A 13,883-nucleotide genomic window follows, 5' to 3' on the forward strand; every position below is an offset into this window, starting at 1 on the left:
TATGTCACATCCTAGTTGGAAATGTAATTTCCTTTAAATAATCCCTTATTTTAATTATCTAACTTAGAAGTATTCAATATACACACCAATATTATATAGCAAAATGAAAGTCGATTTGTTTAGATAATGTGATGCAAATCTAAAATCTAGACCATATAACTAACATTAACTTTTCGAAACAGCCAAGACCACAAGACATTGAGCTATCAGTGTCGATGCCCTCCATCACCTCTCTTCTTGGCTACAGTCGCAACTAGTGTAGGTGATGCTTGTTTCATATCATACGCCCAACCAATGCGTGCGTAAAGGTCCAGTAATATCGTAGCGACGTTTAACTTGTAACCAAATTCTGCGGCCTTGTAGTCCCATGGGAACGTGTGATGGTAGTTGTGCCAGCCCTCTCCCAGAGCAAGGAGAGACACCCCCCAGTTCTCTACTGGCATTATGAAGCTGTAACAAAGTTATTTTAGGTAACTTGACGAATATGTATGGAGTTTAAAAAATTCGAATAGTAAACATATACATACATTTGATTGCTGTTTGAGCATTATCAGAACTTTAACAAGTGCACTACTGAACATAAGCCCAGTGGACCCATATGGTTCAGAGCCTGTGCTTACAACAGATAGAACGTAGATGATTTTTTCTACATCCTTTAAAGTTGTCGAAATTGAGATAGTACCGGTTGCCAGCTCACAGTCGCTATGTTTGTTTTAAAGGTTTCAGTTACAGCAAACGTTTAAATAAAAAATGTAACAAACAAAACAATATCAACATATTTAACAAAGTACCGAGGAGTATAAAATAAATGAGTCCGGATAGCTGCAATTGGAGGCTATTATAATATAATGCCACCAGTGATAAAAACGCGACTTTATTATGTAGCTGTTTAGTAAGTAGAAAAAAGTACAAACCGATCATAAGGCTTATTTCCCCACATATGGGCGACGCTGTTCACTGCCCACGTAAAGTTGAGAGTGCACATGTACCGCAATAGACACGACAACACAGAGAACCACCAGCACTCTTGCCATCCCCAGATCGGGACTATTGCTGGCAGCAGGAAGCACAATGTCACCTTGAAGAGAGTGAAATATCTGCGAAAGATGAAACATATGTTTATAGTAACTTTTATGTAGCTATAATAATTTACGGTGGCAATACTTCACCAAACTACTGAATTTTACTCACACTTATTCTTTTACAGGGACATTGCGTAGGCACTCAATGTAATTTCAAATATTTACCTACGTAAGTGATTGTACCCGTGTATTCCTGAACTTCATTAATTAAATATTTATTTTAGAGAGATTTAGTAGCACTAGAGCTCCTTGTGAAAGAGTTCGTCCAGAGAACTACTGCCACCTTACCTATTTTAGCCGCCAAGCAGTAATGTGAGTATTACTGCGTTCCGATTTTGAAGGGGAGGGGTGCTGGTGAAATTACAGGCACATGGTATGTGTCAATTTATGTCTCAGGGTGACGGGCGCAGTAGTAGTGCCCCACGGATCTTTGCGGCTTAAAGCTCTGAGTGGCACTGCAACTGTTATGAATAGGCTTGTCGCTTACCACCAGGGCCACGCGACTTGTTTATTCAGTTACTTGATATTTTAGAAAAAATATAGAATAAGTTTTTACTAGCATGATAACATTTTTATAATACTAGTTTGTTGTTATTAATATTGATACAAAGATAGAACAAACACAAAGACTAAATCCTTCGACCCGGGTGGACTCGAAATAATATTGCTCTCCCACCCAACTGAGCCACGGAACGAGTCAGCCAATTAGTCAGTCAATTAACTTACTTTGTATGAAATTTTACGACAGGATCATTCGTAATGTCACTAAGGTCGATTTTATTGCCTTCTCGTATCACATGCGGATGTTTTCGCATCATGAGCCAACCAACGTGCGAGAAGAAGAAACCTCGTCTTGCGTCGTGCGGATCCGCTGAAGTCTCTGAGAACTTATGGTGCACTCTGTGGTCACGAACCCAGTCGTATATTTTGTTCTGCAATAATTACATCTGAATATGTTAGTATCTTATCACATATTTACGTAAAAATTGAAACCAATATCATCAATCGAGTACTTAGGTTCTCGCGATTGTTACACATTGGAAATGAAACTATTTTTTCGCATCTAAACCGGCTTGAGTGTCGGCCGTGACCATGTGACTTTTAAAGAGCTCGAAAGGTTGGTTTTTATTTAAAAACAGAACTTATATGCGATTTAGATCTGAAAAAATGGTTTAATTTCCAATACAAAAATAGTTCAACTGCCTCCGTGGCCGAACGGTCACCGTGCCGGACTGCCACGCAGAGGTCCCAGGTTCGATTCCCGGGCCGGGAGAAATATTTGTATGGCCTACATTTATTTCTCTCGTGAGTTTGGGTGTGATTTGTGGTTGTCTATAATAATAACGCACACACTCAGTGCGTTATTAGTATTATTATTATAATAATCACATTGTGAACGTTTTCCTAGTATTTGATCCCGTTCCTTTTTATCTACCTATGTATGCTGATTTTTATCGTACGTCTGTATAGGTAATTATATGGGGTATGTAATATATCATATAAATATTAGGGCATAATTTTATTTAACATGCCTTTTTTAATATAACAATTCACTTAATAAGTATAACGGACAGTAATTTAAACTTATATTGTATTATTTCATTTTTGATAACAATCATTAACTGTAACATTTCAAATAACAATTATAAGTTATAAAGCACGGTTTATATAATGCAAACAACAAACTTTAGGACTTAGGTATAAATCTTTTAAAATTAGGCGAATGTCTGCAAGGCCTGTAGGGCTAGCGCGAACTAGCGCTACTTGCGCGAGAGCGACATAAACGCGAGATCTCTATGCGAGAATAGCAGTATCTCGCGCTTTCGTGCTAGCCCTACTGCTTATATACAGTGTAAATCGGCAGGGAAGCGACTGACTACGATAACTTTGGCGACAACGTGAATATATTACTTATTATGCGTAATTAATTCCCCATGGCTTTTTGTTACATTGATAACATGGAACTCGAATATAGGAATGCATACGTAGGATAGAGAGTGATTAGCGGTAGAGACACCAAGGTAGGCGTCTATACATACCTGTCCGGCCATAGAGTAGCAAAGCATTAGAATGATTTGTAGGGGTTTCTTCGCCTTATACGACCGATGGCACCAGTAACGGTGCGCTCCAGCCGTTACTCCAAAGCCAGCTAAGTGTCCACAAAATGTCTCTGTATAAAAAGAAAAATTGAATTAATTAAAAAAAGTAAATATTTAAATAGTTTTAGTTCCTTCATTCTCTCTCAATCGTAACTACTTATTAACTAATCGTCTAGTGATTGTCTTCATAGTTAATTATTGATGTTTGGTTGACGGAATTAGAGTAATTTATATTTCGTATGCGAAATAGTTATTAATTACTACAAAATAGAGACTTTGTAACTCTGCTTTAGTTTTATGAAATTTCAAAAAGAGTATTAAATCTTTGATTAAATAAATTTACAACTTCTTATCCTGTTGATGGCACAAACTATATAAAATCGTGGCCCAGAACTTAGCCACGTTGATCATGCCCCAAGTGGCCGCCATGCTGACTGTGCATGGGATATATTTGCCATCGTTGTGAAAGGATTTGCCAATCGGATTAAATTTTTCGGCGATTTTTGCCTCAGGTGCGCCAGACATATTAGGAATACGATTCGTTCATTGCTTGGAGGCTTCTTAAGTGCACTTCAATTACTACAACTTCTCATTTTCAAAGAAGTAATTATAATTATAGATCTGTACTTAATTTCGCTTAAAATGTTGATAAAAGGGTGTTCATATTTCTTTCTTTTTTTATTTATTTTGGCAGCAGTAGAGCTCCCTGTGAAAGAGTTCGTCCAGGGAAGTACTGCCACTTTACCTATTTCTGCCGCTAAGTAGTAATGTGAGCATTACTGCGTTCCGGTTTTGAAGGGTACGGGTGCTGGTGAAATAACAGGCACATGGGACTTGTCAACTTATATCACAGCGTGACGGTCGCAGTGGCAGTGCTCATTAGATCTTTACGATTTAAAGCTCTGAACGTCACTGCAACTGTTAAGTATAGGTGAGACTTGGTATTATGAAAAAAAAAAAAAAACAGGCAATGTAATTACCAAATAGTACAGTTTGCCATTTTGGCACTACTCCCATAGCTGTAGCAACTATTAACCACACGGTCGTTCCAACATGAAACAATATTATTGCTACAGCGTTTTCCCAACGTAGCGATGTGACAAATCCCATTTTTTTCTCCCAATTCCGTAAACGGGAAAAGAACTTTGGTTCATTCTTTGGTAATGTGCTTTCATATGGACAGACGTCATCGTTATTGTCGATGTCGCTTATATTAAATCCTTTGGTTTCGTGAGTGAGTTTGTAATCCTGGCAGTTCATAAGAGTTGGCTTCTCTATCACCGATATTTCGTTGGCGATTGACGGCGGCATGGTCCTGTGAAATAAATAAGCAATAATACTGAATGCTCTTTGAGATATTTAACATAGTCAAAGTAAAAAAAAAATTAAGTATATAGGTGAACAAAATGTACACTTGAAAATGTAATTTTTTAAGCTATTGTTCATTCACTGCGCACTGTACTGCCTTTCCTGAGAAGAGCGAGCAAGAAACTCAAGGTGTTACTCTTTACTTCTTATTGAAAGTGTGTTCCATATCACTTTGAATCAAATTGGTGTGGAATCTACAGCCGTGATGTCATTCCACACATCTTTATCTAACACAGGGTTTCTTACCTTTTTTTAGTCCTGGATCCCTTTCAAAATGTCAAAGAACCCACGGATCCTCTCCAAAAAGATAAAAAAAACTAGGTTTAGCTTTTACTACCTTATATTGTTTGCGATTAAACTTTACTTAATTACATGTGAATAGTTAGTGTGACGGTTGCTGTTCCATTATGTTAGGTAGGCTCGCTACAGACCTTCGGCGTTCATTACACGGACCTCTTAGAGGTCCATGGACCACAGGTCAAGAAACCCTGGTCTAATACATAGTCTTTAATTTTGTAATATGTATCTAATACTTTTCAATTAAAATACTTTTTAATGTAAGTTTATCCTTAGGAAATGATAGTCTTAATATTATATGCTCCGGAATCTTATTGTAAAAACGTATACAGTTTCCCATAAAAGACTAGTTTACCTTAGTTATTCGAAATCGTGGTACCATGAGTTTGGACTTAGTTGTAAGGCTAATATTATGGATATTTTCTTTCTTAATGAAATTATGTACCTATATTTTTAAGGTAACTCGTAAAAATTCGATATACATTAATATTTTAGTATGTAAGTATTTTAGTATTCTAAATTTATTACGTTTGCCCATTGTATTATATGTCCGTATGTAATGTTACAGGTATAAAAAGTCTTAGTGTGTGTGACTGTTTTGAAAATTTATACGTATAAATGTAAAACAGATGATTCTAAATAAATAATTATAAACTGGTTCGAAATGAATGCAGCGCATGATGAGAGATAATAAATCAAACTTGAAATGTCACGTATTCGAATAAGTTCGAAGTTGTAGGCGTGTCATTTCTTTCAAATAAATGACTTAGTTTTGATTAATTAAGTAACTCGGGTTTAACGGTGGCTATAAAACATGAGATTGTACCTAAGAACGTCATTGTTTATACAACCTTAAAGTAGACTTCAATTTCAAGATAATCTTTGGTCAAGATTACTTATCAGTTATGACGCAAGGTGTCGATTACAAGAATTAAATTTGTAAACCTTGTCAATCCGATCCGTTATCGTGTAGAAGAACTAACGACCTCTTCATACATAATATATGGCTTGATATAGGGTCAATAGCTTAGGTGCTCTAAATTTATATCAGCCAAAAAGTGTGTTCCGCGCTACAACAGATCAAATACTTTATAGGTACTGATAGGATTTTATAATTTTGTGATATGACTTAGGGCGTAGCGCAAAATCGCTGCAAGAAGCCGAAATAGGGATACTCGTATTGTTTTGTGACGTTTTCCCACGTTCGAATGTCTCTGGTACGTGGTACCGTGATCGATGTCGCCTTTTAAAGGATATATCCAAAAATACCACCCCCACTCAATGGGGTAGGTCTGTCTTTTCACACGGGAATTTTTAGAATAAAAAATCTCAATTTTTGGGTCATCAGCATCTCATTGAGTTTAGTGCCATAAGATGCATTAAAAAGCTAGTAAAAGAGCTGTTTAAATAACGTAAGAGTTGCCCATGTCACGCTAACAAGGGCAAAAAAATTAGGAAATTATTTATTAAATAACAGAATAAAAAAATGAGAGTTGTAAGTTTCATATATTTTTTTCAGGTATGCAGAGCATTAAAGTGATACTAACTCTACTATTGAGTGGTAGTGTGGCACGACAATGTCCCGTGAATGTTCTGGTACAACTACCATTGGTGGTGGAGTACGCTCTATGGAGGGGCTGGCAGCAAGCCCTCATTTATGTCCCGGATATTGAACCAGGTATTACAGAAGTAGATTTTGTTTGATTTTTTGGCCAAAAAGGGAAAAGATAAGGACCAATGTGTTAAACACTAGGTTTCTGGATTAAGCATCGAAGAGTATGGTAGTAGATGATCAGCAGTCAAAATAATCTAAACGGGCAAACATGTTGTCACGTTATTAGATCGTATAGAATCGAACTTATAACAATTAAATAAAGGGTGCTTTTTTAATCATTTTCATCAGAAAATCATCAGAATAGATTCTAAATATTGATATACCGTGAACTGTAAATTAAAATGGGATTTGTGGTATATATTTTTAGTTAATTTGAACGCGCAGATCATATTGATACTAACTTATCACGGGTCGAAAAAGATGATTTCGCTAACGGTATATTTACTAATTGTAGTAAATTATGAAGATCTTTAACCGTTTGTTGAATTGTTGTATTAATTTGCCCATTCAATATTTGCCAAAATGGACTAAATGTTATTTGTTCAGAATATTATATAATTTTAATGAAGATTGAAATTTCAGGATGAAATTTCATGTTCGCTACTGACACGTCTCATTGCAGGCTATTTAGATATCTTTGATCGTAGGCGTCTGTGTAACGTTGGCCTGGAGAGTTTTTAATGAGAATGTCATCTTCTTGAATTTCCTATCTTCACGGTATTTTTTTACGATACGACATCGAAAGCGATGGTGTGTCTGTCATAAATGTCCAAAAACAAACTAAAATGACAATCATAGTAACCTTAGGGAATCACCCTCTTTGTCTTGTATGTCCAAGGCCGTGAAAAATGTGGTGTATTATTTCATCAGATTTTTTTTGTTATGTTCATAATATGTTACGGATCACGTAATAAGTATTTTTTAATACCAACACATTACTGCGCTAGTGTTATGTGTTTTTATATATGCATTTACACACATTAAATTTGTCTATGTAATTTCTGGAACGTAACTCAGACTCAAAGTGAAATCATCTTTATTTCATAGGTAAACAAATTAACACTTCAAATCGTCATATTGATTAAACTGTACTACTTATTCGTAAGTCAGACTCCCTCGAGGAGGATGAGTAAGAAACTCTAGGGGTTGCTTTTTGTGAATATACATTTGAATACATTTTCCATTTACAATATTTCAACCTTTTAATCGGCAAATTAAGTTTTAACCTCGTAAATTTTGAAGAAAATTTTTATATATAGCAATTTTATTATAGAAGCGTACACATTGCCGAATAAATGAATTTGTGGCTTTATAAAAACGACAAATGCCTAAAGAATGATCCTTTTTAAATTAATTAACCATTTTGCTATGGAATATGGACAAAGTATTCAGCAAGTATCTGAAACATAAAGTTAGGTGCATATCCAGTATAATATTTTGGACTTTCGAGCGTTATAATTCTAGCGTAACAGAAGGTCCACAGAAAAATTTGAAAAACCATGATCGTAAGAAATATTTAGTAAGCGTTAGAGCATGAAATTGGCATTTGAAAGTAATGACCATTAAAAAAAAAGTTACTATAGGGTAAGACTCAGATCAGAAATTTTTTAAACAAAATGTTAATTTTTATCAATTTAAAATTTGGCCTTATTAATTTCCCTCTTAAACTATGTCAATTGAAGCCTCTCTACGAATGTCATATTCTATGTCTCCCATACATAGAATATGACATTCGTAGAGAGGCTTCTGGCGTTTAACGTTAAAATTTTCGATATTTCTAGTTTTATTCAGAAAAAAGTTATTGATGTAATTTTATTCATTAGGTAACGTACTTTCCAGTTTAAAGGATTTTGATATCTCTTATTTTTACGGAATAATCGCACACTTAACGACTACACACTGTATAACAATAGAGTTATAAACAAGTAAGTATTTCATTCTGGTACATCAGTCGCGAAGTGGGTGAACACGTGCAGCAAATGCCGCACGGCATATGACTCGAAGGCAGAGAGTGTCGCGCTGCATCCATGCTGCATCCTCATCGTGTTATTAATGCAAGTCGCGATTTTGTAAAACCAACCTTTTTCAACCAACAATTATGTGGCTGAGGGATACTAATTAGAATTCTATTTGTTGACTTCCATTCACTTACTTTTCCAGTGTACAATATTTTCAACACTACATCAGTTACTGTTACATTGCTAATACATACGTTTAAGAAAACCATTAGGGAATTTTAATAGGTACAAATTGTTGACTGAACGAATTATGTTTATTAGAAACGTATTAGTACGTTTCATACAATAGTGACCATAGGTAATAAGTCCATCAAGGTCAATCGTTATGTACATATATGTACAATGTTCGATAACAAATATAATTAATACTTTTCATAGTTATTTACTAATATTAATAGCTCTTGCATTTTAATCAATGCACTAATGTAATTAAAAGACTTTTTGAAATACGCGACTGTAGAGGATTGTATGAATGAATACGATGCGATTTTATACTTTTTACTTTATTTTTATGTTAATTTTATTATTATGTAACTTGGATGTACCTACGTGGAAAATCGCTGTTGAAAAACATTACACGTACACCGCTAAAATATGTAAAATAGCCGTATATAGATTCTGATACAAAGTAGAAATAATTATAAATTTCTTTATAAAAAAACGTACCTCAAAAGTTTGCTTACCGTCAAAATATCGTTGAGAAGACCGCGGACCGCGGAAACAATTCATATGAGCCCAAACACAATGTACCTGGTGTACAGTATTGAGGAGTTCCTCTCATCAGATCATGTCTACGTGTCCATAACATTTTATTTTCATTGGAATTACATCTATGTGCCAAGTTTTATTAAAATCGATTCACGGAAAGTGGATGAACTTCAATAAACCGGATTCATCCCCCGATTAGTCACCCTTAGAAGTGGAATATTTTCTTCAAATTTATAATAGGACCACGATTGAGATACCCCCTTTCCAACAAAAAAAAAAAAGAACCATCGAAATCGGTTTGTCAAATGTCGGGGTAACACGCGGTTACCCCGACATTTGACAAACTGTATTTTTTTGTATGTTACGCGAACATACAAAAAAATACAGTCGAACTGAAAACCTAATTTTTTAAAGTCGCTTATGAAGAATATATAAATAAAAATAATAACTAAAATTGTTTATTGAATAACTTATTGTACAAAGGGTGGTGGACTCATTAATTACGGGGTTGGATGGTAAGTGCAAAGTAGCAGGAGTGATGTGTGACCTGTCAAAAGCGTTTGATGTAATCAGTCACGAACTACTCTTGGAGAAACCATGTCACTATGGTATGCGAAGCAAAACATACGATCTTCTGAAATCATTTTTATCACGCCGAATTCAGACAGTTGAAGTAATATCAGGTGGCAAAAACCTACGCAGTAGCGGAGGTGACGTGAACCTTGGAATTCCTCAAGGATCTTCACTAGGAAATACCCTCTTCCTGACATTTATTAATGACCTACCGTCCCATGTCACTGATGGCTTATTGGTTTTGTTCGCTGATGATACCACTGTAATTGTGTGCGCCCGAACTTACAACCAACATAATATAAAAGTAGGAAATGTGTATATGAGTCTGATGAAATGGTTCACTTCCAATGGTCTCATACTGAATGCTGCTAAATCTAGTTTAATATTTTTCTCTGGTAGATCAATCCCGGGACCAACGTATTTGGATAGTCCAATGCCCATAACTGACCACAGTAAGTTCTTAGGATTCATTCTGGATGAAAATTTAACGTGGAAGCGTCATATGAATTCTATGCTTGGTAGACTAATGTCCACTTGCACTAAACTTAAGCATGTCTTAAACCAATGCTTAAATTGATAAGACACTCTTAACACAATGTATTAAGAGTGTCTTTTGCATGGCAATTATTGGTTTAAGACGTACCTAGGTTTAGTGCAAGTGGACATAAGTAGTGCGACTTATGCACTAAAAAAATTTAAACCTGTTGTTACAGATTCCATACCACGACAAACATATTTCGCATATTTCCACTCCATAATGTTGTTGGTACTATTCTATGGGGTGACTCCACTGATTCTGACAGGGTATTCATTATTCAAAAACGAGCAATGAGGATACTTGCCAGAGTAACACGAAGAGTCTCTTGTAGGGACTTATTTCTGAGACACAGGATAATGACCATGTATTCTTTGTATTTATATGGAATAATCACATTCATACGAAAAAACATAATTACACAACTTTGAAAGGCATGAAAGCCGTTATAACACTCGTTCCACAGGACGACTGAGAGTCGTACCACGACGGTTAGCACTCACTGAAAAGAATCGTAAAAAATACGCATCATCAGAAGGTTTATGTTTCGGCTGATTCATTCCAGCTGAGAGTTGATAAAATTATAATGCAAGTGTAGTGAGGGAAAGGAAATAGAGAGTTTATTGCCATCGATATACCCCGACGACTATAGGCTCTCTACATTTTAATCAAATTACAAAATTCGATTCGATTTATCACAATGACTTTACATGGAGGACGATGTATGGGAAATTCACGAAATAGGTTGCAGTGTCCATGTTGCTGTTGCAGTGTGACATCCAACTTGCCACTCAGTACAGTGGCGATTAGGGTCGATGGGAGTCTTTTTCTTTTTTCGAGGTTACCGTTTCAGCTGTAGACTATTATTATCGCTGTAGCTCCAACGATGGTACAGAAAGGTCATAAATTCATATAAAACTAATATTTAAACCTTGTCCATTGGTTAACATAGAAGCAGTAGAGCTCCTTGTGAAAGAGCTCGTCCATGGAAGTACTGCCACTTTACCTATTTCTGCCGCCAAGCAGTAATGTCAGCATTACTGTGTTCCCGTTTTGAAGGGTAAGAGTGAAGTTACAGGCACATAAGACTTGTCAACGTTTGTTTGGGTGACTCAAATCTTTGCGATTTAAAGTTCTGAGTGGCACTGCAATGGACAGGCGTGTAGCTTACCATTAGGCGCACGACTTGTTCGTCCCGTCAATAGATATTATAAAAGAAATCTAACAAAGATTGTATGCGTTCCCAATGTCTTTTTCAAAATAATTCTTTAAAGTATCTGAAATAAAATAGAAACGTTAAAAAATAAGCAACTTACCAATCTTTCTTCCAGTATGAAAAATTATTAATGTCACTATTAATTCACTACATTAAATGGATTAATGGTGTCACGAGATGTAAGTTACCGTGCACGGATTAACGTCGTATGTGCGAACGTGGAGTAACGAGCATTGGCAAAACTAGTAAGCACGTTTGTTTACTATACGTGTCTGAGCTACAGCGATAGTGCTCGATGACAAAGCTTCATCGACTCGCCCGCCATCACGTACATTCTCTACGATAATCGATTAATTAATGTTAAAATCTAATTACTGTAACATGCCAATAAAATTCTTCGAACTGACGTTTACAATTTTGGCTTTATAAAAATACGTGAATCACCACTACTTAATTACGCCACCAATTTCAATTATTAGATTATTTCCATACTCTTATAGGAAATATATAAGTATAAAGTTTATTAAGAGTAATATTGAAGCATGTTTGTTGTTTGAATTTCTTGGGAAAGTTGAAAACTTGGTGCCTTTGAAAGTTTGATAATTACATTCTTTCGAGATAATTAGCTTATTTAATCTTGGTTTCCTTGCACAATTCAAACGAGGTTTGTTAACACATTTACGTCGCCTTGACTTTCCATTTTGATTTGTTGTTTATTTTTTGTTTAGTATTTGAATACCGGCTTGTTTATTTTTACTTACCTTACGCTTTTCGTTTTTTAAGGTTGCCAATGGGCTGTATTGCGATTGGTGAAATGTTTGGGAGTAAATGGGGTGGCGTCAGTACTAAATTCTTTAAATAGTGCTCGATTTAGTACTAGACTCGGAGTTACTATCCTTTCTCCGCGTATGAAACGGAATTCTACGTCCACTCATTCACTCACTAAACTCATTAATAAGGTACAATTCCTGATAATATAGCGTATAATAAAATATTTCTATAATATAGCTGCTGAATGTATTTCCAGCTCAGTGAATTGCAAATGAATACCGCATCTTACGATTGGCTCTTAGCAGCACGAACGGATCAAGATTTTAAGTCTATCAATGAAATACTTAACGCAACTGCTATACGTTTTGATCAAAACATTGTAGTTTCGTATTCTTTCTCGAAATATCGTTTTGAAGCTCGCTCGCTTGGAATATGCGATACAAATTTCGCATACAAAGACTATAGAGATAGTAGTTCCAGTAATTTCAACATCAAAAGGTATCAGTACTATAAACACAGACGTTATTACAATAACAATTGCAGATACGGAAGTCACGACCAAAACTGCGGTAAGACGGAATACGAAAGAAATTATTATAGAACTACAGAGCGATTCAGAAATCTAACAAGAAGTAAAATGTATAAGAAATCTGGTACTATTTTACCTTTGTCGCTATCGGGAATCGTCACTTATGATCAATCGAGAAAGTTCGAAATGATAAATATTAGCAAATTTTCATTGAAACACCAATACAAAAAATCAAATAGAATGTATCATTATCCAGAAGTACAGGAAGGAAGTTATCTATTGCAATATTTTAAAATCCGCATTAACTCTACATTGTATGCATATTTTTTAGGTAAGTGTATTAAATTATTGACTGACTTTATGGCTTACTGTGTTACTAAATAAGGACGTTATTAAATTAATGTTCGAATGAAGCAATATCTATAAACGTTGTGATTTGTTACTGTAGTAGGAATACAAAAATACTACAAATGAGCCCAATATGTTTTTTTAGCTCCATTATTAGTTTTGTGTATCGACACTGGAAATCAATCTTTTTGTATCTAGAAAAATAGAGCTTGTAATCAAATGTCGACGTCGTATAATCAAAAAATATCGTCGTAGCGTATACCAAAAATTGCAGATTTTCTTTATTCCAAACTTGTAACAGTCTCTTTCTTAATTTTTCGACATAGGAAAAAATTTCGAGCTCACATTTAATTTCATTACATTATTCTAAAATAAAATACTTATATATTCTTTAGCTTTAATGTTTTTCCTCTTATACAATACATAGGAGTCTGGAATAGCGACTTATCAATGTCTCAAATGGAAACACCGTATCCTGTGGAGGCCCGAAACTTCTTGGGCGCGGAGTTGACTGTGGGTAGATGCAATTCTTCCAGTGACGGTTCGCCTACTTTAGAAGACGATGGCCCTTCAGCACCTACCTCTTTGGACGACGTGTTACATTTCTTGACTGTTCGTTTGAATACCACGTAAGTTAGTTGACATAGCCATGGCGTAGTAGTCATCAAGTACGCACCGTAGTTAAGTTAGACTTTAATTGGACACGTTTAAGGATATTTTCTTT

The 13,883-nt window shown here is 35.4% G+C and overlaps 1 protein-coding gene across 1 annotated transcript; it reads right to left on the reverse strand.

The window, feature by feature from the left end:
* Positions 1 to 72: 72 nt before the first annotated feature.
* LOC113227212 (acyl-CoA Delta(11) desaturase) lies at positions 73 to 11,743 on the reverse strand. Its single transcript, XM_026460105.1, has 6 exons — positions 11,612 to 11,743; positions 4,162 to 4,496; positions 3,122 to 3,252; positions 1,809 to 2,014; positions 915 to 1,097; positions 73 to 450 (listed from the first exon to the last, which is right to left on the reverse strand). Exons 2-6 carry the CDS (start codon positions 4,490 to 4,492, stop codon positions 207 to 209), a joined length of 1,095 nt encoding a protein of 364 aa, XP_026315890.1. The 5' UTR covers positions 4,493 to 4,496; positions 11,612 to 11,743; the 3' UTR covers positions 73 to 206.
* Positions 11,744 to 13,883: the final 2,140 nt, after the last annotated feature.

This window comes from Hyposmocoma kahamanoa, unplaced genomic scaffold (genome assembly GCF_003589595.1).
Source record: "Hyposmocoma kahamanoa isolate Upper Pololo Valley unplaced genomic scaffold, ASM358959v1 202, whole genome shotgun sequence".
Classification (NCBI taxonomy): domain Eukaryota; kingdom Metazoa; phylum Arthropoda; class Insecta; order Lepidoptera; family Cosmopterigidae; genus Hyposmocoma; species Hyposmocoma kahamanoa.

What these genes read in the sequence shown, in the direction of transcription:
- LOC113227212 (XM_026460105.1), bottom strand. Translation starts at nt 4,492, where the DNA reads ATGCCGCCGTCAATCGCCAACGAAATATCGGTGATAGAGAAGCCAACT. An exon ending in ATGGCAAACTGTACTATTTG is followed by an intron (nt 3,253 to 4,161) that starts GTAATTACATTG and finishes CTTTTTATACAG; the next exon opens with AGACATTTTGTGGACACTTA. An exon ending in GCTACTCTATGGCCGGACAG is followed by an intron (nt 2,015 to 3,121) that starts GTATGTATAGAC and finishes TAATTATTGCAG; the next exon opens with AACAAAATATACGACTGGGT.